Here is a 26605-nt window from a genome sequence, read left to right as displayed (position 1 = left end):
CAAACAACCACTGTAGGTGACTACAACAACATAACATACATGCATGTCATCTTAAATTAACCTCTCCAGTTTAATCAACCCTTGGTAAATAAATGTTTTTTCTGTGAAATTTTAATTTACAGTTTGTATAATGACAGTTACACTGTGTTAATTACAACCATCTAATTTTCTGACAAATCACCAAAAAATTGATGAATGAGTATCACTTGGGTTTTACATTGTACTTGTTGTACAATAACAATTAATCAATTAAAAATAGAAAAATTTATGTACAAATTTACAGTGAACATTTTGGAGGTAATTTTTTTAAGAAATCTAAATTTTTAAATAAAATATTGCATTTTGAAACAGTAAATAATAAAAAAAATCCCTTATTATTCAAATATGAAGATATATTATATTCGTGACTTTATTCAAAATCAATAGAACATTGTCTTAGCAATTATATGGCTTGATTTTCTCAGTATCAAAGTGTTATATTGCATTATTATAAACACATGATGGCAATTCTATATATAATTAACACAGTTAATTCCATAGCTATGCATGATATGTTTCCTTTATATATACCAGGAAACTCATTGTCTCTCATAGTTTCCTCATATATAACAGCAACTCGTTGTCTTTCACAGTTTCCTCATAAATATAGGAACTCATTGTCTCTCAGTTTCCTCATAAATATAGGAACTCATTGTCTCTCACAGTTTCTTCATAAATATAGAAACTTATTGTCTCTCATAGTTTCCTCATATATACAGGAACTCATTGCCACTTATATACAAATTATCTTTTTAATACAATAGTGCAGTAACAGGTTAACTACTAAATGTATTAAAATGTGGATGGCAAGTGGTTCAGGATCAACTTTTTTTACTGAATAATATTTGATGCCCTAAACAGACCTACTTGAGAATTAAGAATATTTCAAGTTGTACAAGGCACTGACAAACTTCCAGTTTCAACTTCGAAAATAAACGGTTTGACTAATGTGCACTAATTGTGAACTGTAGTGCACCGTGGAGTTACACAAGGGGATCAGCATGCAAAAAATTCAGGATAACAACTATTACTGGAATAACACCAGCCCTTAATTTAATAGATATATATGCATCCAGTATAAAAATACAATAAGAACAATTCAAAACTTCAGCATTTTCAATACATGTACAATTGTACATAAATTTTCTCAAAACTTTGAATACATGTTTAAAATTTACAATTTCTGGGAAAAAAACCTTCAATATATTAGTTTAAGATTATTCAAAAGTGTTGCCATGTTAACATTTAATTTCAATATGAAGAAACTGATAAAAGTTGAAATTTTCAGAGTATAACATTAAGATTTTTCTTGTATATCTTATCATAAATCAGGCACTATAAGATGAGCAGGCATGAAAATATCTCATAAGCTTCCACTTTTATAAACATGAACAGATGTCTTGTATAACAAAGAGACTAGAAAATCAGTTTTGTTTCTATTTATAATTTTGTGTATTGATGATGAAATTCAGCTAAACCATCTATCTATAGAATCATTGAACATTTTCAAATTTTTATTTTTGTCTTGTATATCTTGATATGAAGGTTAATTTAAAGAATTTGGTTGTACAAATAGCATAAATTATCAAATATTTTGCCTTATTTAAACCTGTATTATGCATACCTGTCATGCTATAAAATCTGTCTCAAAATTCTGAGACATATGAATACAATTCTAAACCACATGATAAGGACCACTTCTTAATTAAGACCTAAAACTTTTTTCTTTTTTTCTCACCAGTCTAACTGGTAAATATCACAGTTTTATTTACAAAAATAAATATTTTTTACCTCCTTTACAGTTTAATTCATCACTGTTGTCATGGCAATCATTGTAGCCATCACAGCGCCTTGAACCCGGGACACATTTGCCATTTGTGCAGCGGAATTCATCTTTAATACACGCCTTCACCTCACAAACAAATGACAATGTTTGATCACATTTTTCAAGCTTCCAACGGAACTTTCCATACGTTTCAGAAGTTGTCATAGAAACACAGAGGTCAAGGTCATTCAGTGGAGGTTGACCTATCTGCCATATCCCATCATGCCAATTCCAACGACGCCCATCATCTAATAAAAATGCACCATTCTTCCTTTGAAAACCTGTAGGGGAAAAAAGAAAAAAACTGAAAAATAAATAAAAATAACACTTTTTATAGCCCTCTTTTTTAACTGTTATAAGTACATGTATTTTTATATTAAGTAAATAACTTATACTATTATACATGTATAAAATACAGGGCTAGAAGGCTAGAAGTTACCTTTTTCTTACACTTGCAATTTTTTGCTAGTTTGTGAAATGAACTCATAAATTCAAAAATGAACTTAATTTTTTTTAAACATTATTTTTTGCATAATGATTTATGTGGTGTTTATAATTTATCATTAAGCAAGAATTTTCTTTTTTAAAATTGATATCAATATGTAATGCATATACATGTATATATTTTTGTACTTTGTAAAACTTTGTATGTTTTAGACAAAATTACTTGCAATATTTATTTCTTACTTGTATTTTGCAAGTTTGCTGAAATATTATTTTTATTTGTCTTATTTTGGAATACAAAATTTGAATGTACATATACCATTAAAATGAAATTAACATTAAATAGTAAATGTATTCTACAATATATAATAGAAGCAGAACTTGTCTTATGAAATCAAAAAATTTATGGGTTTTTAACACTTCAATAAACTGTGAGAACAGGGAAATAAAAGAAAGGGAAGGCAACTGTAGTAAAAACTGAAATACCAATACTTTAACATCTTCCCTTGTAGTGATTTTATCATGTTTGCTGAACATAGTACAAAAAAAACCCACAAATTCTATCATTTCAAGATTGGCTAAATTTTTCAATGTCAGATATCACAAGTTTAATTGCACTATATATCAAGTAGATGTTTTAATGACTACACTTTCATGGAAATAAAAAACTATGAATCAGATTGGTTTTCACATCCTGATGGATCAGAGTAAGAATCTTCTTTACGCATGTATTTTTATTACTGTACTTTCAGAGAAAATAACATTTCCTTTCAATGGCTTAGCATTATAAAACGCAATCATATAACTGCCAAGGTTGCATGCACCTTTTGGCTTCCACAGTCAGATTTTTCATATTTAATTCCAAAATGTAACATGGCATAATATAAAATGTCATGTGATCAAGGTCAATAATGAAATCTGGACGGCTATGTCCATTTAAAACATGTTTCCACGCAAACTGAACACAAATGAAAATTTGAGTTCAACTGTGCATATGTTTCAAAGCAGGTGTGTGTCATTTGACATTTCCTGTCAAAATGTTATATTTGTCCAAAAAGTTAAATATTCAAAGTAGGGAAGAGAGACAAACTTATGCTTTCAGAAACACTATATGTAACATATTCCTGGTTCTTATTTCTAGTGCATTATAACACTGACTCAGTTATGTCGAATATTACAATTTTGTTAACATAGCCACTTACACATTGATGTCAATTGGTTGGCACTATTTAGTGTATAGACTGCGGACTAAGATTCTATGAAGTCAGTTTCAATATCCTTATCCAATGCATACACATTCATGATAATTTCTCAAGCTTTCTTTTCAAGATAAATTACCAAGCAATTAACCAAGCTTAATTTCATGACAACATATCAAGCTTTTATTCAAGGTAACTTACCAAGCCATATATCACCCGTGGAAGTGTCTACTTGTTGCACTACCTCTCCAAGGGCCTTGTTCTTGTTTAAACTCCCAATGTATACAAGATGACCACCACAACTGATAAAAAGAATGTAAAATTACTATAATACAATAATTTTTAAGCATTTTCTAATAAAATCATGCAAAGTTAAATGATATAACACATGTTAAAGAAACCAGACTCGCCTCAACACCACACAACAGTAGTTTTTTCATGTGGTGTATAATTCAGAAGCCTTAAAAGCCCCAGAAATGCTTTATCTCTGTTTATTTTGTGTCCTATAGCCTCATTGACCAATTTTGCTTCTGTTGCTTTCTGAAAATTAGTACAGCTATAGTAATTTAGAATTTTGTATGGAAGTTAAAATGCAAGTACTAAGTTGTTTATATTTCATTACTTTTAGGACAAACATTTTCACTTTCAGTGATACTTTCTTCTAGCATGCTCTTATACTAATATTTAAAACATTATTAAGCTCATGTTTTCCCTTTGTAAATAAGGAAAAACTTACATTGATTTTGTTTCTGAGGCATAATGTGCCTTAAAAGGCTTACTGATTAAAACTAAATTAGTAATGTAAGTTTCAATATATATGTAAATGGATTATTTCCATATACATGTAGATGAATTATTCTTATGAACATTGTTAATTTTCTTTTCTTGATGTAATTGGAAAAGTATTAAATTTTGGTTTGGGTAAAACTCTAAAACACAACCATCCTAGATCCCAGGTACACCCTACCTAAACAAGGCTACTTTTTTTAATTTATCTCAAATAACAATTCATCCTTAAAAACTTGCTGTCTTTCTTCATAACAAATCTTATTAAACGATACCATCTAGAAGTACTGGCCTTAATTCAACTCAGTACTAGTGACATAAAATGAAAATTTATTTAATTTAAAATTTTCTCTAAAAATAGAATAACAATATCAAAGGTTAAATAAATAAATAAAATCAATACAATGTTTCTATGTCATACTAAAAGCAGGCTTTATTCAATTCTGTTGTATAAAATTTGAAGAAAAAGCCCCCGATTTGTTTTGAATTTCATCATATGTAATACAATGGTGATAAATAATACCAGATTTTATTACACTTTAAGGCGTGCCTTCTCACGACACAAATGTCCGTAAATGTAGAAAACAAGCATTATATTACTTTAAATAGCTTTCTTTATATAAAAATAAGGTTACCTCAATTAAGATATATGGTTTCAAAAGATGAATGATCCATGTTATATAAAACCAGTCTGTAGGTTGTTCAAAAATATTTAACCTGAGCCTTACAGTAAAACCTGTTCTATAGGCAACATTAAAACAAACAAAAATTATTAAACACCAGTATTAATTGGTCAATGTTATTCCTTTTTATATATCACAAAATACCGTAAAATTCCTATTAAACGCCCCCGGGGGCTAAACATTTTTCAAAAGGGGGGCTATTATTACAACATGTTTTTTCCTAAATCCAATAATCATTGAAAATACACTTAGTGTTAATAACATTAAAATGTGTTAAGATTTTAAAGTTCATGTGATACATTTTTGTGTTTACTATGAAAGAAAATGGATTCTGAAGGATTTGAATAAAATTACAGATTTATTAAAGAGTTCACCAATGATGAGCAGATTTTTTTCCATATCAAAAAGCCTGGGGGAGGGGGGCTTTTATTAGGGGAGGGGTGTTTATTAGGAATCTTACGGTAAGCTCTGAAAACAGACCACTTGTCAACAAGGAACATACGTTATTTTTATATTCTTAAGGAGTGTTTTTGATATTGAGTTTTGTCTTAATATGCAACAATTTACATGACTTAATAAATGCAAACATATTCTCTTTTTATTTCCAAATAATTTCATTTTCATGCTAAATACACTAAGAAATATTGCAGACATTTTAATTAAATTTTAATTACAACATCAAAACAGAGCCCTCATTATAAAGCATTTACAGTAAGTGGATTTAAAACTATTTTCTACAGAACTTAATTAATTCAAGCTTTTAAGTTTGAAAGAAGGATGCTTTGATCTTTTCCACCATTACAACAATGTAAATACATGTGTAAACAAATACTTGTACATTGTTGAAATTGCACAATTATGAAATCATCAAGGAAGTATTCATCCATAATAGAACAAATGTATAAACAATTCAGTGTTTCAGATAATTATACCAGCAACTCTTAAACAATGACAAAAACTATATCATTGGTATTTATTCAATGATATTGATAACTAACTTCTCAGCATAGAATTGAAATCAAAACTGTTAGATAATACAGAACTTAATTGCCTATAATAATAAAGACAAATATTATAATTTATTTACACATAAAACCAGAGCTATTTTACCTTCTTTTAATTTCTTAAATGGGTTATTTAAATTGACTAATTTCTTTTAAATATCTCAAGTTTAATTCTACAAACATTCTAAGAGAATTCAAAATATAAGAATTGTATAAACATATTTATAACAACTTACTAAGAATTTATAATCTTTTCTAGTATTTTATAATCAACATCATCTTAATGGACTCTAATTATCCTAAAAAGTTCAAACTAAGCTGGGTTTTATTTAGTCACATTGACATGAAGGCCTTATGGTGACTTTCCAGTGCTTAAAGCCTTTACTGTTGGACAGAGACCTCATGCATTATTTTCAAACATGAGCTACGAGAAGTGTAAGTGAAAATCTTAATCAAGACCCAGTCACCGCCCTCATTCTACCCATTACCAGATAAAAAACACGCCTTTTAACGCCTTTTTCACCCCCCCCCCTTTTTTTGTTGTCTCAAATGGTGAAAAAATGCCTTATTTAGGCCCCCAACACTTGTTTTTGTTTGAGAGAAATGTTGTTTAAAAAAGTGACCTCTTTTTCTGCGCAGCCTCCCAACCAAAAGATACATCAGGGGGTTGCCAGAAGGGGGATGTGCCCCCTTCTGTTTGGGGGGTTTGAAGAGCAGTCCTCATCGCCATGAAAATTTTGGACTTGTGAGAGGCTAAAAATGACCCCAGATCGATCATAAGGTAATGTGTAACCAACGGTGAAAAGCATTTGACTCTATCTCAATCCATTGAGAAGTTGCAGCACTTTTTAAATCAATTTTGATGGAAAAAATCAACGTAAAATAGTGATTTTTGGCAATTTTGAGATGTCCTCTCGTTGCCATGGTATCAGGAAATTCAAGCCTGGGCGCATGTTGTTACAAAGGCAATGGTCCAGTCAACATTTGTGCCAAGTTTGATTTTTTAGTATTGAAGCAGTTTTTATAGTTTTATATTAATTTGAACTTGTAACGGGAGACTTTTCAATGAAAACAGCCATTTTTCACCAAATGCTCATGAAGTAAATTGGGTTAAAATCTTAATGTCTAAGTATGCAAAGTTGGCATAAAAAAATCCAACTTAACTACACAATAAATTATACTGAAACACAATTTGTATAATAATTATACATAAATTAGCAACTCTTTGTAACCATTCAGTAATTAAAACTGAAAGTAAGTACAATATAACATAACTGTGGCATTTCACTGACCTTAATTGAACATTTATATTTATAAACATCTAGAAAAGATCAATTACCCATATTGTCCAACATTCAATTTTTATGAATTTTTGTGTTGTTACTGATTACAAAAATGATTTATTGTTTATTATCCTTCACACCTAGTTAAAAAGGTGTTCATACTTCACCTTTTGTAATCAATCATAAAGATATGAAAGTTTTATCATTTTATTTCTTAATTATTCATATTATAATTGTTTCAGCTACTTTTTTATTTGAATCTTACATAATTTTAGCAAAGCTATTACATACTGAAATATTTAATAGTTGTGAAGCATTCAATTTTGAACATTTAAATGTTTTAGTATAATAGTATTTCATTTTACATAATTATGTGAATATGATATCACCATGTGTAGATGATATCACTATGTAAAGATGACATCACTGTGTGTAGAATATATCAATGTATGTAGATGATATCAATGTGGTGTATATGATATCACTGTGGTGTATATGATATCACTGTGTGTAGATGATATCAATGTATGTAGTTCAAAGTTGATATAAATGTCTGTATATGATATCAATGTATGTAGATGATAACACTATGGTGTGAAGATGATATCACTGTGTGAAAATGATATTACTGTGTGTAAATGATTGGGTAAATGATATCACTGTGTGTAGATGATTGGGTAAATGATACCACTGTGTGTAGATGATTGGGTAAATAATACCACTGTGTGTAGATGATTGGGTAAATTATATCACTGTGTGTAAATGATTGGGTAAATGATCTCACGGTGTGTAGATGATTGGGTAAATAATACCACTGTGTGTAGATGATTGGGTAAATTATATCACTGTGTGTAAATGATTGGGTAAATGATACCACTGTGTGTAGATGATTGGGTAAATGATACCACTGTGTGTAGATGATTGGGTAAATAATACCACTGTGTGTAGATGATTGGGTAAATGATACCACTGTGTGTAGATGATTGGGTAAATGATACCACTGTGTGTAGATGATTGGGTAAATGATACCACTGTGTGTAGATGTTTGGGTAAATGATATCACTGTGTGTAGATGATTGGGTAAATGATACCACTGTGTGTAGATGTTTGGGTAAATGATATCACTGTGTGTAGATGATTGGGTAAATGATATCAGTGTGTGTAGATGATTGGGTAAATGATATCAGTGTGTGTAGATGATTGGGTAAATGATACCACTGTGTGTAGATGATTGGGTAAATGATACCACTGTGTGTAGATGATTGGGTAAATGATACCACTGTGTGTAGATGATTGGGTAAATGATACCACTGTGTGTAGATGATTGGGTAAATGATACCACTGTGTGTAGATGATCATTGCATGCAGATGATATCAGGTAAGTGTGACCAAATGACATCACTACTGGCATCTCTTTGCTCTAATGACTTCAAGGTCTATATTATATATTCAATGCAGAATCATGGTTGTATTAAAGAATAATGACATCAAAGCAAGTAGATGACATTAATTTGAACATAGTTCTGTGCAGATAAAATTACTGTATTTTATGCAGATAACATCATACTGTAGATATTACTTTAAGAAGTATCACTGTAATAATTATCTCCTTCTCAAGATAACATCAACAGGAACAACAGTGTGCAGATGACATTACTGTGGTGATCATCTTTGTGTGCAGATGACATCATCATGTGCAGGTGACATTAAGGTCAATATGTTTCTTCAAATGTCATAAACTAACACTTACCTTCGGCAAACAGTAGATGCTTCAGAAAATGTAGCTTTGTCTTGATATACCTTGAAACAATCTGCATCAAACTTGGTCCATCCTAAAAAACATGACTCAACTATATCAAATATATATCTAATAAACACATCCTGCAACATTTATGCAACTGTTTTCTGCAGGAAAAGGAGTGTACATAAAGAGACTTAAGAATTAACTTTATCATAGTATATGTACTTTTGTTACTTTTTTACACAATTTTGCACCAGAAAGAATAATGCCTTAAATCCCTTTTTATAAATACCATACATACATTTGAACTATTAATTGTTCCAAAATACTTAACCTACATCTGGTCAAACCTTGGAATAGGTTGAAAGCAGTGGTGTATCAGTTAAAGCCAAGGTGCACAATTTTGGGCCTGCTACAGAATGCAAACATCTTGCCAAGTGGTTACAGAAGTAATATCAGAAAGACCAACATGGCTTTCAACATATTTGACAAATATTTAATGTATATAAACTTACTACTCTAACACAATTCATTGACATTAATAATCAGACTTTGTACAAAGTTTAATGCTATAAAATTTGAACATTAATGTCATGTCATTAGCACCAGTACACTGAGCCAGTTCATATTGCACAACTATGCAGCCTGTAAGCTATTTGTGTTTGAAATCACATAGATAATTAGATATAGGTAAACAATCATCTACATATTATATTTCCCCTTGCTAAATTTTTTATTTATTCAGCTATTAATTTGGAAGATTGTAATTCATGCAGGAACTTAAAATGCTACCAAAAAGGTAAAATAAAGCAGTAATTCTAGCCCAATTGAAGATGCCAGACACTGGTGGCATATGCAAGTCAATGTTCCCACTTTTAGACATGCCTGTCTTATGAGTGCTTGTTTTAAATATCTGGCCAGTTTCAACTGTAAGTTGTGTGTAAAATGGAAGAAATGATGCCATTAACTTACCTAGAGGGCAGTCTAACCATGAAATATTCTGTTGATATAGTTGCAGCTCAAATTCATAGTCTGGAAATGTCTGAAAATATAAAATACCATGTTAAATAATACTAAAATAAACTATATGTATATCATTACCCGTAAAAAATCTAAATTCAATAAAAATTTCATTAATAAACAATCATTATGTACATATATATTTATCATTTTGTAAGTGATTAATCAATATGCAAAAACATTTATTTACCAGAAAAAGACCATAAGTGAATAAATCAAAACACATTTCAAAATTGCAAGTTTTTATGAAAGTAATCTCTTTTTTCTCATTTTGGCTGGTTGAGTAGGGGGGCACATTTCTTTAATCATCTTTTTTTACAGTTTTGCCAAAAAAAATATATATCATGAAAACATAGTTTACAGTATATTGCAGATTTCAAACTCTTATGATACATAATTTCACAATACAATTTTTTTTTTTTCAGAATTTATTTTCTTGGATTCTGAAACAGACTACATCATGGATATCAAAATAATCAACTTTTGATAGTGAATATGACCCTGTATTAAAATTGTTATACTAAAGTATATCTAGAAAGCCAATCCTTTAAGTAGAGGTAACATAGTGTTGAACATAAAAGAATGGATGATGAATGAATGGCCTACAGTGATCAGTAAATAACAAAAGTATGAAGAAACAACTTGTAAACAATGGCTCCTTTTATACAGTGGTTGTCATCTTGCCTTGAAGAGGAAGGAGAAAGACCTTTCAACTATGATCCTGAAATATTATGCATGCTTTATCAAACCAAAACCTTTGGACTGACTTTGAGGCACTCACATTTATACAAAGCAAATTAGTCAGAATGATATCATACATGTGAACTCTCCCAATTTTAGCGGGAGACTCCCACTTTATGCAGCCATATTTTCAAAGATTTTTCTTAAAATAAGGGGTATTTTCACAAATTAAAGAAATCTCCCTCTTTTTCATATTAAAACTTCCTTCTTTGTTAATTGCAAATTCTAAAATCTCCCTCTTTTTGAAGAAAAATCTTCCACTTGATGTATGTGATATGTATTGTTTTTTATTCATATATTGTCACCTTAATGCAATAACTGGTAAACTCCTATTAAATTTAGAAGGACTTAACCTGTTACTGCACTAAAGTGATGATATATGTTGTACAAGAGCATAAATATCACACCAGGAAAACAAAACCAACAACATATCGATTTTCTAACGGTATATGACTTTTGGATATAAGAATTCTGTGGAATTTTTTTTTAAAAAGCTTCCATTCATATCTTGTTAATAACTTGTTTAATACTAAATGATTAAAATACATTTAGTATTGTAAGAGTTTCATGAAAATCCAATCTGAATCAATGCCACTTTTTAAAATTTTCCACTGTTTTACCACTATTTTGGGTTTCCCACCTAATGACATAACTACATTGTATTGTCAAACCTATTTTTTAGTAGGACTTAAAACGAGGACTTGTGCAATATATTGAATCAAATTTAGTCCCCACATATTATTACTAATTTTTTTTTTCATAAATAAACAGAAAGTTTTATTTCATATAGATCTAGATGATAATATTCACATGAAATATTGAAAAAAGATCAATCAAATAAGTTCATAAATTCATCCAGGTGTGTTATTTAACCTGACACAGCATTTAAAATATCATTTCAATATATTTTTCTTTTCTTTAAAAATATGACGATTAACAGGCAGGCACTCTGGTCATGAATATAATTATTTTTGTTGCAACGCTGAAAAGTCTGAGCTTCTTTTAAAAGATTCAGGCCCGTCTGCACATCATTACAGCTTGACCCTTGTCTAGACTTACTAAATTCTATTTTTGATCTTGCATCCCCTGAAAATCAACAATGTATTGATCCAAATTCAATAACAGACAGGTTCATTATACAAAATTAGCAGGAATGGGGTTAAAGAACTGAACAAAAAAAAACCTCTCCTAGAAAAGTGTTACAGCAACTGTTAATTCTGTTCTTCAAATATAATGTAAAGTGATGGGAGGCCATGTTTTCACAGTCAGAAGATCTTTCCACCCAGAATATTTGGGATTTCATTCCCCAAAAAAACTACAGGAGACTCATAAATGGAGGGCCATGATGAATACAACAAACACACTTTTCTGATGGGTGTAACTAAATTATTTTGAAAGCTTGCTTGTGTGGAATTTAATGATACTGTACATATTAGCAATTTTAATTGTTTAAGACAATATACAGAATCTGACTTCCTTTAGTTCTACCCATTTCCTTGTTTCTTCAAAAATAAAAAGCTGTATTAATTTAAATTAGATTACAATAAAGTCTGAAACTTTTAATTTCATAATTATATCCATTTAAACATCTGAGCCTTTTTATAAGAATTTGTCTATATTAGAAAATTTTTCACTACATTAAAAGTGAAATTAAAAAGATTTAAAGTTTTCACAGCTGTGGGTTTCCTGACAGGGAAAAAATAAATCTGAAATAGGACAGACTGTAGTGAGTGGCATATATGATATTAACCCTTAGCCCCACAGTGGCAAATGAAGCTACCTGTGTGACAAGTGCAGAGGCACATCTCATGGTTTGCACTATTCACTATTCAGTCAAGACTTATATTGTAATTTTCCCTGAAAATTATGCATGGTTTTGTCCAGATTGAAAAACAGGCAAGTCCATTTAAGATATTTAATGGGTTAAAAAATGACAAAGCAGATAAAATAAGTAAATTAACCTTTTACCCCATGAGCATATTGCGAAAAATGGCCGTTTTCATTGAAAAGCCTCTTGTAACAAGTTCAAACTGCTATGAAACTATGAAAAATGCTTCAATACTAATGAAACTTGGCACAAATGTTGACTACACCATAGCCTCTATAACAGCATGCTCAATGGTAAATTTCCTGTTACCATGGCAACGGGGGGACGTCTCCAAATTGCCAAAAATCACTATTTTGCATTGTTTTTTTCCATCAAGACTGATTTCAAAGTGCTGCAACTTCTCAATGAATTGAGATAGAGTAAAAGGCTTTTCAGCGTCGGTTACTAGTTACCCTAAGATCGACCTGAGGCCATTTTTAGCCTGTCACATGTCCAAAATTTTCTTGGCGATGAGGGGGACTCCGCCCCCCCCTTTAAACCCCCCAAACAGAAGGGGGCACATCCCCCTTCTGGCAACCCCCTGATGTAATATTTGGATGGGGGACGGAGTCGAAAAAGTGGTCACTTTTTTTAACAATATTTCTCAAACGAAAACGAAAAACTGTGTTTGGGGCCTAAATAGGGCGTTTTTTCACTGTTTGAGGCCTCAAAAAAGGGGGGGCAAAAAGCCGTCGAAACACGCTTATATATTGACAAAAGACAAACAATAAAAAGCAAAATTTTGGGAACTGGGAATAAGTCATAGGTTTTACCACATCAACTATTAGTGACTACCTATCATTTGGTAAAGGCAGTATATGAAATATGGATGCTAAAGTTTACTAATGCTACAGACAATTTGTGTGAAATAGAAATACCCAGTATATAGAATCAGTTTTCCCTTTTCCCCCCAATTTTAAAGTAAAAATATATATAATAGGGTGGTGTAGCACTTAAACATTTATCATAACTTTTAAATGCTCAATTTTCACTTTATAACTTGAGTATGTCATGAAAATTATGGGGTAACATACATAAACCACATTTATCAAACTTTCAAAAATTTAATTTAATTAACCTAATCATAAACACATTAAATTTATTACTTTAACAAAGAATTCAGTCTCTCCTGTAAGGCCTATTTTTTTTTCTTACACTAAAACCAACCAAAGATGTTTGATGGCCATTAATAAAGATGTTAACATTGAGTCCCAAATAAAATAAAAGCCATAAATTACCCATAACCCTTTCCATGCAATTGCTAAGTATTTCAATGGACTTGTTCATTTTTCATTATCTGAAAAAAACATTTGAAAGTTTCAAAATATGTACAAATATGTGCAATTAAAAACTTCTACAGTACAATAGATTAAATCGAGTGCTTCATTTACTAATTGATCATTAACCTTTTCTGCATGTTTGATATTTTAAATTCAAGTCAATTCATTTCAATATACTTATTGCATAAAACATGTAACATATTTACTGGACTTGCCCACCTTTCAATCCAAACAAAAAATACTCATCATTTTCAGGGACAATTTCAAAATATGTGCCAATTCAGAATAGCAAACAGTGCTGTAGCACTGATGTGCCTGCTGATTGTTGTCTTTACTGGTCTTTACTGGTTACATGGGTATATTCAGTCACTGCCAGCAGGGTAAATGTTAATTAAAGTTGTATATATCTCCAGACAAGTACCAAATTTATGACAATTTAGTTTATACAAATTTATTTTAGTTTGATTGTGTTGGAAACTATATTAGCTTATTGAAACACTCTTGAATCCGTTCCTGGAACCAACCAGTACTAAGCAATGAATGTAAAGTTTCTTGCTCAACAAAACAACGGCTTGCCCCTGACAGGGTTTGAACCCACGCAGTCAGCAATCTTTAGATTACTAGTTTGACATGTTAACCACTCGGCCACGCCGCCACCATGAAAATTTAAAAAGTGTTTCGCAATTTAACCCTTACCACACTATATATCTTGAATGGACCTGTGTCCATCTTTCAATCTTGACAAACGAAACCATTAACCTTTTCATTAAATCTTTTAAGCATCAGCCTTATGGATTGGAAATATTTATGTTTTTCTTTATCTTTCTTAAGTTTGACTTCCAAGATCTGACTTCATGAAACTTTACCTGGTTTTATCATGACATACTCAAATAAACATAATTGTTTCAAGAACTATTTTAAGGATTCAATTTAATCTAAATTCTGTCAGCAAATTGAGTAAATACTATTTCTTCTATATATTCCCTGATTTTAAAAACTTAATAATTTGTGACTTTTTATAAACATCATAAATTAATGACCAACTTCATTTAATTATATGACTCCCCCATTATTGGCAAAATTTAAATTCAAATTTAAACTTTGATTATAAGTTACCTCTTGCAAAATACAACAAAACAAACATTCACTATTCTGTAATTAATTCTTGATTTATTGCCTTGAGACGGAGTATGCCAGAAAATATTACCAATTTACCAGAGTTCATTTCATATAGTATAAAAAAGGGATCAATTTTTATTTATTTCATATCAAAACTATTAAGAAATCGTTTAAATACTTCTGTTGTATGATTTCTGACATGAACCAGACCAATTTATATCAGATTTAAAACAAAATATAATATTGAGAGGCGTGCCTCTTTAAATATAAAACCACTACAAGCCCCTTCTCAAAAGATAAAGTGTCTTTCATTGATGTTTAACTGCTTGTACATCAATTAGGTTTTTTTTCATTCTCAACATGGTGTTTTGTAGATGTACAAACAAAATTCATCATCATCAGTTATCAATGTACAGATAGTACAATCATGGAGACCTCTTGCTGATGTTTTAAACATTGCAGATAACGATATTGTTTTTTTTTCCTCTCTTTTTTCTTTCTTATCTACAGAAGAGGAAAAACTATAAAGAAATCGTCATATGTAAAATCTATCTACTCTTACTGTTTGGCAAAAATGCTTGCTGTACCAGGCGTTACACTGGTCCAAAATGAATGATGGGTTAGAACGCTAGGTTTTTCCTGGATACTGCTGCATTGTTTGGTTGGGTGGTGTAACAGATTTTAACTGCTCCACAATATGTTTGTTTAGTCAGGAGTAGTCTATCTGTTACTTCTAAGATCGCAAAAACCCAAAAAAATTAATTGCTTGAGAGATTTTATGTTAATGTAAAATACAGATGGAAAACAATTTTGGCATATTTTTAGACTATATAATATTGCCTAACTCATTTACTTTTTGTTTGGGAAAATACGAAAATGTAATAAGAAAAGGTAACATTTCATAGGGCATAATATCATTATGTTGTTATAAATACTATTTTTTGTAATAATTATTCCATCTTATTATAATGTTTTATTATAGGATACCACCTTGACGAAATATTCTATAACATATTGCACTTAACATTTTAGCTAATAATTATAATAAAAAACTGTGCAAAAAAGGAATGAATCACTAGCGTTTTTTTGGGGCTTTTTGTGCATGCAGTGGTTTTAATGGAATGACAGAGTTTAACCAGCAACTTGAGTAGATCTATGTGTTTAAAGAACAATTTTGTTTAGATCCAATAAATAAAACAAGAATAATTTACTCTGAAGACATTGCCCATAAATATAGATCTATAAATACAGTCCATCTACTCCTATAGCATTGCTGCAACACATTTTCTGGTTTGGCATTATAAATCTATGGCAGTTAATTTATAATATCAACAATTATCAGTAATTAGTTGAACCCACTTCCTCATATTTGTTCTGCATGTTAAACACAAGGCATATCTAAAACATTTTGCTTGTTATCTAGAATTCAAGGAAACACTATATGTCAATAAATGTATTACAACAAACATAAAATCCATAAACTGGGTCTTTAAAAGAGAGGATAATTATGTTCATTATTTTCCTAGATATTAGTAGAACAAAATTATAGTAAAATAAAACATTTTCTACCTTAAGAAAATGGGAGAAATCTGCATAAAATAATATTAGTTTTTAAAGGACACACATAGATCTATTAGTTTTGTTTTATCTACATAAAACCTCACCCATTTGCACATAGAGTGAAAATTCCTTTCTATCTGGTATTATTACCCAATACTTTCTGGGTAAGGCTCAGCTTGTCAAATTAAATTTAACTATTGGTAAGGCTTAGCTTGTCAAATTAAATTTAACTATTGGTAAGGCTTAGCTTGTCAAATTAAATTTAACTATTGGTAAGGCTCAGCTTGTCAAATTAAATTTAACTATTGGTAAGGCTCAGCTTGTCAAATTAAATTTAACTATTGGTAAGGCTTAGCTTGTCAAATTAAATTTAACTATTATAGTCAGAGCTATATAACTTCTTCCTTGAAGAATGTGGTAAAATATATAATGGTTTTGGGTTATCTGCCCTTAAATTTTACTTTTTTTAGTATTTCATGCCATTTTAAGGGCAGATAACTTACACATAATTCTGTCAAATCTTACAATTACCACTAGTTTTCGTTTTTTTTGTTGTTGTTGTTGTTTTTTCATTTTATATGTGGTCAAAATACAAATGGAATTCTATTAAAGTTCTTGAGCTCCCTTTATTCAGTTTAAGTATGAAGACTGAAAATTCCCTAAAAATAGGCCATTTTCATAGAAAATAACTCACAGTACTCATTACCAATTCTTGACATTTTGCATAACTGTTCAAAATGAAGTCAGCTACATGAAAAGCTGAAAAAATAGAACCATGTTAGCTTGTTCGTCATTTATCTGCCCGTAAAAAATCCAAGGGCAGATAACTAAAAATAATGAGGTAGGTGACAACCAGTTTTATCTGCTCAAAATCATGTCACTGTTATCATATTTAATGCTCATCCGAAGTGTAAATTAAAATAAATTACGTATTTTTCGAACAGGTTTACGTCAATATGTAACCTTTACTGTCCTAGTCAATTGTCATTAATTTGGCATGTGGTTTTGCATGTAATGGACATCACATCTTAATCGTAAGGAGGGTTCTTTTAAAACCATTATCTATTTTAAAATATGTGTAATATCTGTGTACCTTAGCGTTAAGCTTCAACAATGCATGTGCAGTGAACATTACGACAGGCAGCCATTGCAGCATCCCTTCTAATTAGAATTGTCTCCCTTCATTCAAAAAAGGGCGGGAAATATAGAGGCGTCTTTTTTCCCTCAGAAGAAATATAATGACTTGTATTGATATTAGAATCAGAACGTATTGTTGAACATGAAATAATGCGTAAAACGTAATAAAATTTAAAACAAAGTAATAGTAGATTTCTTCCATACTGCAACGACGGCTTTATAACAACATATTGAATCACTATAACTTTACTGATGATTTTTTAAAGCATATTGAAAGCTCTTGAAAAATAAATAAAAAAAAATTTGGGGATTAATAATAACTAAATGTTCTACAAAATTGACCAATCAAAAGGTTGATATTTTATTTTGTTTTATATTGTACTGTTCTTTGCTTAAAAATGAATATTTAATAAGTTTAACGTATCGTGAAATATATAGCTCCCAACAATACAGAAAATCTTTGACTGCGAAATTGTACTATGCATTAAATGTTGCATTTAAAATTGAAAAATAGAACGCTGGTTTATTTTATAGTTTTATTTTTACTTGAATCAGGACATATAACAATGGTGTCCTAAAAGTTATGGGTGTCTTTATGTGCACTTCTGATAATTATGTACTAATAACATATTTAAGTTTGCTTTGTTGTAGAAATCTTCAAAATCTTTGATACGATTCCATGAACTGTCACAAAAAAACAGTATCTGAAGTAAAATGATATATACATGTATACCATAATAGCACTTCAAACACTTCTGAATCAAAATGAAACTGTCGCCTTAAATGCTCAAATATGTCCATATCATAAAAGAAACGTTCAACGACTCATCCACATTAACTTGTTGATTACTGTTTATCTCAAGTGGTTTGTCAATACAAGTTTCCTGTTTCATGTAAAACAATTAATATAATTACATCTTTATGTGGGCGTGGTTGTATTTACTAGTGTTATTCCGTTCACAATTTAGTCTGAAGAGTTTCTTACGCAGATTATGTATATATTATTGATAGAAACTGGCACAGATCTGCTAACTTATATTGCGATACCTTCGGCTTAATTTTAATTACTGCACGTGCTTTCAATTATGTTTGCTCAACGCAAAATGTTGATAGATTTATCTTTGTACTGTAGTGAACTATGAAATATGATAACATTACGCACGAGATTAAAAACTGAATATGCAAAGAAAATAAATGTTGTTTAAAAAGTAACTAGAGATATCATAGGCAATATCAAGATATGACGTTTACGTAAGTTTGTGAGAAAATTGATGAATTACTTGCAGTAATATACATGATGTGGAAAACCGATTGTTAAATCATATAGTATATAAAACCATAAATATTCTACCAAACAAAAAAACCTTACATACACAATACCAAATTTAATAAAGATACGTACCAGAGCTGTTGCGCAGATCAGTAAAACCCAGAGAAGCTTTGCGGTCATCGAGTGCATTGGCCAGGGTTCGAACATTACACCCTGTCACACCATGTTCAGAATAAATTCCCTTGTCACGTATACTCCATTTCAACTTTTTTTTACCTTACACAATTTGATATTACTAGATATAAGAAAATAAAACTTTAATGTGCTTTTATAGCGCTTTATTTACGGAACGGTTAACTCCGATAATAAACTTAATACACGACAAACTATATCATGCTGTACATCACTTGAATAACTTCCCTGGTTATAAATAAGCTAAACTCTTCACATAAAAACACAAACCCTGAACACTTTTACAACCTCTTAAATCCCAAAAACTGGTGCACGTAATTGTGCCTTCATAACCAATCAATTTTTACATCCGAGAATTAATCGAATTTCACTGCATTTCAAACAGCGCGTGTAACAGGCACTATATTTCACTACGTTACACGGGTACGCATATCAATCATGTATATAATTTTGTTGTAAAAATTTTTAAAGTCACGTTCTAAAAATAACAAGTAAATGTGTCCTATCGCGTGGCTAGTGAAAATAACAGACTGTAGCAAATTTTAATACACTAATGATGTATAGAGTGAGGTTCAATTTAATATATACGCAAGCATACTGCATTTCACAAAGTGATTTTTCACTGCTCATTGTACTCACAGTGTATTCTTACCGAAGTGGTGACGTTAAAAAATGTTTTAAATTTCATGCTTAACAAAGACATTCATTATGTATTGTAAAAGTAGACAAATGTATTCAAATTTTGTCTTAAAACGCCTATATTCATTCCACCGTCCTTTTTAAACTTTAATAAATAGTTTGAAAAATCCAGCACAATAGAAACTGACAGATTCAATAAGTTACTTTAACATTTTAGTTTTTTATAACGCACGTTCTGTTTATTTTGCCAAATTTTCCTTTGACAATATATAGATCTTAGAAACAAAAAGAGTATAAATAAATTTGATGGTGTTAAATAGTGTCTACATTAGCTGATACGATGCCAAATTTTGTCACTGCTCAGCATTGTCGTGTGGGGATTAGCTGACTTAGTTCTATTCGTAGCGTTTATTAACTTGCAAGTTGGATAATCAATATCTGCAAGAAGCTTTTAAATATTCAGAATAAGTTTCAGGCAATGCAGGCCCTCCAGCAAATTTATCGAATTACGCACCTGCATATTTAATTTCTTTCACCAGCAAGAAAAAATGCGGGCGTGGTTGTTGTTTTGTCTATCAACAAACCAATTTACAGATTATTTACTAGTACTACACGTATTTTTGAACAATCCAGGAGCCTAACACTTACAGGTGAGAGTTGAGATGCAATTCTATATGCTTGATAGACATCCTTTTCCCCCCAATAATCCTTCAAGTCCTTGAAAATAATTGTTAATGGTTTAGCAATTTAGGCAACGCCTTTTTCTACGAGATTCTTGGCTGAAAACATATTCAAAATTATAGCAGATGTTCTGGAGGTGCAAGTTATTGCAGCGTTCGCCTACAAAAAACGTAGGGAAGGGAGACAAATCCTTTACAATGTTATAAATTTGACAGTATGGATTATGGCTATGTATATTCCAGTGCAGAAAATATGTCCCCATTATACAGTTATACTTACACACTGAAAATAGAAATATTTGCTTATACATAAAATTTCTGCCAAATAAGACCCTGAAAGCTAAGTATGGTACTACCTTAATTGCTAATGATTTTCATGCAAGGTTATTTTCACCTAAGATACTGCTGAAGGTGGATATGCTTATATACTACATATATCATTGAAATATTTATGAAATTACTATCATGAACTGTTTAATACTCAAAAAATGTAACTGGACAAATCAAATGATATATAATGAAAATACAATTCAATTTGTATAACCTCTTTTTAGTTTGAGGAGTAATAATTTACTAATGGATGACAAAGCCAATAAATAAATAATTTAACTAATTCCAAGAAAGCTGCAAGGAAGGCTGTTCCATATACCAATGTTACAAATACAGATGTCAGTTTGAATCATGAAATATATGTACAAATGTACATATACTATAGAATAAGATTGAGGTGAAATGATAATCTCTTCAACAATAGTTGATGTATACCATTATCAAATAGTGTTATTCTATCTCATAATACATTATGTCCAGCAATTACTTTATGGATAATTGAACTGCCCTGAATACTGTATTTAGAGACAGGAACATATAGTTCATGCCAGTAATTACCCAGATATATTTAAACTCACTATGTATAATGTTTAGGTCAGGTGAGCTGAAAAGTTTTGTGTTAACATCAATGAATAATTTGTTTAAAATGTTCTGTTTTTTTTATTTTAGTTATTCTTGGTGAACAGGTGGGTTTCTCTGTGTTACTCTAAAATGAAAAAGAAATGATGTATGATAATGTTTTACAGCTAAGAACATTAAAATAGCTACCTGCTGGTAAAGTGCCAATCAAAGACAAGATAAACAAGTCAACACCTTTATTTCATTGTTAATTAAACATCATATAACAATTTTAAAATCATATTATAATTTAATAAATAATGCAAGAATGGTAATAAAATATCTACAAGAATGCCCCCATCAAACAGTAAGTTATAAACAAGAAATGGGTGTTCCCTGAAACAACACAGGGTCTCCTACTGAGTGTAATCACAACATATAAAACAGTTATATAACAGATAAAAGTGCAAAATAAACCATATAATATTGCATGTTATATTAGATCACTGCTATATCTGTTTTCTCATCCTGCCTGTGTCTGATATCATCTTAATGATTTAAAAGTAGAAAAAGATATCACAGTTTCTTGATATAAGTGGAACCCTGGTGTTTAAGGTGTACATTTTCATAAAATTTCCTAAAATAAGGCTTATTAAAAGATTATCATTTCAGATATTACCCCATGGATTTGAGATCTCATTTAAAACTAAAAGGCTTTAAGCTCACAGGTATCTGAAATAAATGTTCCTAAGATCAAACAACTGTCTGATAAGAAGGTTAAATAACATGTATCCAGTAATGGGTAACAGCTTTAAAGAGAAATTCTCCTCATTTAAAAATTGAAATTGTAAAAAATTATTTATTCAATAAAAAATTTTCAAGTTCCAAAAATAGATCTTGCAAAATTACTATCTCAACATATTTGTTTCATGCAAATTTACAAAGCTCCCAGCCTAGCAGCATTTACCCCTAAAATAGCTAAGTTTTAGATTAGCAAAGACAGGTGATGAAAAGACAATTTAGCTGTATTTTATAATTCCAATAAATAAAAGTGCTCCATTTCAAATGGTTTCTTGGCAAAAAACAAAATTCTTCAAACAATGTCAGCAAATGCATTTGTGTTCAATAATAATTTTTTCATCTGGTCAAATGTAATAAAGTTTATTTTTTTTAATAAAAGCATAGCTATTTCAAAAATTAAAGTGAATCAAATTTTGGTAGAAAATCAACTTTTGAAAAAATATCTAGTTTATATTTTACCTTTCATCAAAAGATGAGGGATTCTACAGGGGAAATTTAATAACTTACATACATATATTAAATTCATATAGTAAATTATCTGTGATCAAGTAGTAAACACAAGAAGCTATCATGGCCCTTGTGCCTAACTAATCAAATAAAGAATTTCCAATCTAATGAAATTAATTTTAGTCACAATGTTTACATATATTTTGTTAAATACAATTTTATATATCTTAAGAATTGAAAATAACAAATATTCAACTATTGGGTTGCATTTAGAATGAGCTGACACGATAACAAAAATATCCAGGGAAATTGGATACACCTGAGTGACTGCATATGCACCTGAATGAAAAATTTTTTGTGTATTTAAAAATAATCTTTCAATAAGGGAAGAGACCCATTATTTTATGAAGCTTGACTGAAAAATATTATTCTGACCTTATTATTATTAAATAAACCCCTGGTGCGAGAGCATTTTTGACCCAAGGAACATGATTCATAGAACTTTAGTAAGGTCTACTAAGCAATTTTACATGCCAAATATATATGCTCTGACCATAGTAAATTTCCACTAAAGAGATTTAGAATTGTATTTTCTTATACATATGTCAGCATAAGGCATGTGACCCCAGGGCAGGGCCAACATTAACTCAAGGAGCATGATTAATATCTCTTTTGTGGATGTCTATAGGACATTGTTACATGCCACATATCTAAGCTCTGGGCATTGTAGTTACACATATTAACATTTAAATGTGTTTTCCTACATGTATGTAAAGTCTATATATATTAAGAAACCGCTGGGATAGGCCAATTTTGATCATAGGAAGCCAAAACCTGCTTTCTGCACGTTGTCTCATTATAACTAATATTTCTGTCAAATAATTTAATTTTCTTCCACTGGTTCAAAAGATACAGATAAGACACAAAATTTTGATATTCATACATTATGACTAAGTGTGACCTTCACCTTGACATAAAGGTTAAATCTGCTCTCCGCCTTGTAGTTTCAATTTCCTTCCATTGGTTCAAAAGATACAGAGTGGACGCTACAGACTGACAAACTGCCAGGTGTGTAACAATATATGCTAAAATTGCTCCAGGGATATCAAAATTAATCATAAAATCATCATAAAAAATTTGAGCTCAGGTCAATAAATATATCATCATTTTTGTCATGCTTGAAGTGCTTAAAAAGAAGATTCTTATGACATATTTTATAATAATATTTTATATGTAATAAACATATGAACAACTTTAAAATCTTAATTTAGTTTAAAAATAAAGAGGTACAAAATCTTAAAAGTAAAAACAATATTTAAGCCTAAATTAAGACACAGACTTTGATTTACATTACAGCCTATGATTAAGGGTTGTTTGGTATTATCATATAATTATCAATAAATACAACATCATTTTTAACATGCTTGAAGTGCTTAAAAAGTAGATTCTTAAGACAAAAAATAAAACATAATTATATTAACAACTTTAAAATCTTAATTTAGTTTAAAAATAAGGTGGTAAAAATTTTTAAAGTAAAAACAATATTTATAAGCCTATATTAAAAGCTGTTTGGTATTATCATATATCTAGGGTAACTATTGCTGTATTCATTATCTTCAACAGAATACAAAAGGGAATATAAAAACAAACAGTACAAAAGACCTATTCTGTTTCCTAATGTCTAGTCTCCTTTTTTCATGTAGTAAAATACAGAGTGTACAAGGATCTGTAGGTAGCAAATCTAACAATATCACAATAAACCAAGCTCTACTTTTAAAAACATTTTTAGTCCAGGATTATCAATCAGTTCAATGGCTTCTTTGGCTTTTTTACTGCCTTGATCTAGTGAGTAATAATTCTTGAGTTCTTCTGCGTACTGTATCCAGACACAGTTAGCACATCCACTCATACAGCAGTCTACAGGAGGTTCTGGAGGAGGTCCTTTCCCTGGAACTATATCTACATGTGTTGGAGGAGGCACAGAAGGTAAAACACTATCTAAAGCTGGTCTTATATGCTCATCACTGTCAGAATCTGAACCATCTCTAGAGTTTTGGGTTGCAGCAGCATTGATGCAAGAGCTCCTAAATTCTCTACAATTTGATCCATATACTAATTGAACATATTTTCTACATGTATAACTAGTTTCTGTAAATGTACTCAGCTTAACAGCACTTCCTAAACATCCTGATGGTTTTGTACTACTCACTGAGTATAAATATATAAGTTTCCCAGCAGTTTGATTGCATAATAAATGAGGAGATCTTGAAAAATTATTCATATACCCAGCATGTGACATACATCTAGGACAGCTAGTTGAAAAATCTGTTTGTCTTTTGATATTGAGGCCTGGTAATCCATCAAGGGTAAGGACACCTTGCTTCAAAAGCAATCTCCGAGCCATTTACCATCTGAAAAACAATAACATGCATCTACATCTACATTGTACGTCGGCGCAATCACACTTGATTATGACGCGATGCAGTAACAATACTTATAAATGATTTGTTTTTATAAAAAGAAAATTTCTTCAGAACATAAATGGTAACAAAATTTTTAACAGAAATCAAGTGCAGTACTTAATGTGGTAAAATTTCAGCAAAATATTTAATTGTAAATGTCCACCATCATTCCCATACTAACCTACCACATTCATTTGAATAAAAAATAGTTGTTTCCTTTTAAATTAATGAAAGCTATTTCATTGACAAGTTTGAAGTAAATACATTGCCTTTTCTACAGTGACTGCTCTATCTTTATGACGGCAACAATCATATTGAACAGCAATGATGTTTTTTGTTGAGGAAAGTAACATTGGGAAACTCTAGCTATGAGTATGAGAGTTTTATTGTAAACATTGAGTAAATTTGTTTATAGTTTAATCCCATTGTTGTTGTTTTTTTCATCCAGACGTGTAAAATTCGAGGATGCAAACCTACATCTTTAATAGATATCCATTTAAAATATGGCTATTTCTCATACCGTTTGGGTATAGCCTTAAAACTCTGTAAGTCTATATACTCATGTCATCGAACAGTTCGAACTGACTCGAGGACGAATAGATTCTAAAATTTTCAGAAGCCCGTGCATTATCTAATCAAAAAGAATATCAGGTTCTAAACAGGCTTAAAGTTAAGGCTTGTATAATTTAACAAATTAATGTAACTTTAATTCATGAAAAACATCTATAACTTACGATAAGTTTTTTTGACAATGAATGATATTGAAAAACTGAAAGTAGAACTTGCTGACGTAATTTGTACAAATTGAATACCACTAAATTATTTACTGATAGAACACCACTAAATATTTTCCTTCCAAATAAAACAGTTGAAATATACTGTACCCAGTTTTTATTTTCAAGATAAAATTAATATTGAATACATACTTGAAAATTATTTCGAGTTTTATTTTCAACCATATGGGCATCAGTGTGACAGAAAATTTCACAAACAAATGAGCATTAACAACAAAATAACAAAATAATACAAATGTGTAAATATAAACCTTGTAGACATTTTTAAACTAATTTGCATGATAAATACAAAAGATCAAAGGAAAAGTCACATAAGTCCATTTTGTGAGTATGTCCGTCCGTCCGTACCTACCTACATCCCAAATTATTTTTATCATTTAAGGTCGGATTTATAAACTATTTCACAGAAATGATCACCATATTGAGACGACGTATTGTGCGAAACATTTTGGTCGCTGCCTTGAAGGTTAAGCATGACCTTGCAGCAAAATCTTATCACTGTAGCAGGACAAAATCATATCCGGTCCATAACTTCGTTATTTGAAGTCTGATTTTACAACTATTTCACAGAAATGATCACCATATTCAAGACGTGTTGCCTGCAACATTTGGGTCGCAACCTTGAAGGTCAAGGTCACAGGATGACCTTCGTGTCCGGCCCATGACCTCATTATTTGAAGTTGGATTTTACAACTATTTTACAG

General features: G+C 30.5%; 2 protein-coding genes across 11 annotated transcripts in view; both read right to left on the bottom strand.

The window, feature by feature from the left end:
- The window catches only part of LOC132720204 (uncharacterized), a 111327-nt gene extending 91150 nt beyond the window's left edge, over positions 1 to 20177 (bottom strand). For 4 of the 10 annotated variants that reach the window (XM_060704270.1, XM_060704272.1, XM_060704269.1 and 1 more), the window contains exons 1-5: positions 19131 to 20174; positions 9977 to 10046; positions 9014 to 9095; positions 3709 to 3809; positions 1831 to 2145 (exon numbers count right to left, since the gene is read on the bottom strand). In XM_060704270.1, coding sequence (XP_060560253.1) covers positions 1831 to 2145; positions 3709 to 3809; positions 9014 to 9095; positions 9977 to 10046; positions 19131 to 19205 — 643 coding nt within the window. In that variant the 5' untranslated portion in view covers positions 19206 to 20174. Of the gene's footprint in view, positions 1 to 1830; positions 2146 to 3708; positions 3810 to 9013; positions 9096 to 9976; positions 10047 to 17684; positions 17750 to 19130 lie in introns of those variants that run through there. The other 6 variants (XM_060704265.1, XM_060704267.1, XM_060704266.1 and 3 more) reach the window with 5 other exon arrangements.
- A 1462-nt stretch (positions 20178 to 21639) lies between these two features.
- LOC132720203 (uncharacterized) lies at positions 21640 to 25940 on the bottom strand. Its single transcript, XM_060704264.1, has 2 exons — positions 25842 to 25940; positions 21640 to 25056 (listed from the first exon to the last, which is right to left on the bottom strand). Exon 2 carries the CDS (start codon positions 25047 to 25049, stop codon positions 24396 to 24398), a length of 654 nt encoding a protein of 217 aa, XP_060560247.1. The 5' UTR covers positions 25050 to 25056; positions 25842 to 25940; the 3' UTR covers positions 21640 to 24395.
- Between the last annotated feature and the right edge of the window lie 665 nt (positions 25941 to 26605).

Source organism: Ruditapes philippinarum, unplaced genomic scaffold, assembly GCF_026571515.1.
Source record: "Ruditapes philippinarum isolate M1 unplaced genomic scaffold, ASM2657151v2 ctg812_1_1_1_1, whole genome shotgun sequence".
Classification (NCBI taxonomy): domain Eukaryota; kingdom Metazoa; phylum Mollusca; class Bivalvia; order Venerida; family Veneridae; genus Ruditapes; species Ruditapes philippinarum.
This window is presented reverse-complemented; position numbering and strand designations above follow the sequence as displayed.

Coding starts and splice junctions, on each gene's coding strand:
- LOC132720203 (XM_060704264.1), bottom strand. CDS start 25,049: ATGGCTCGGAGATTGCTTTTGAAGCAAGGTGTCCTTACCCTTGATGGA.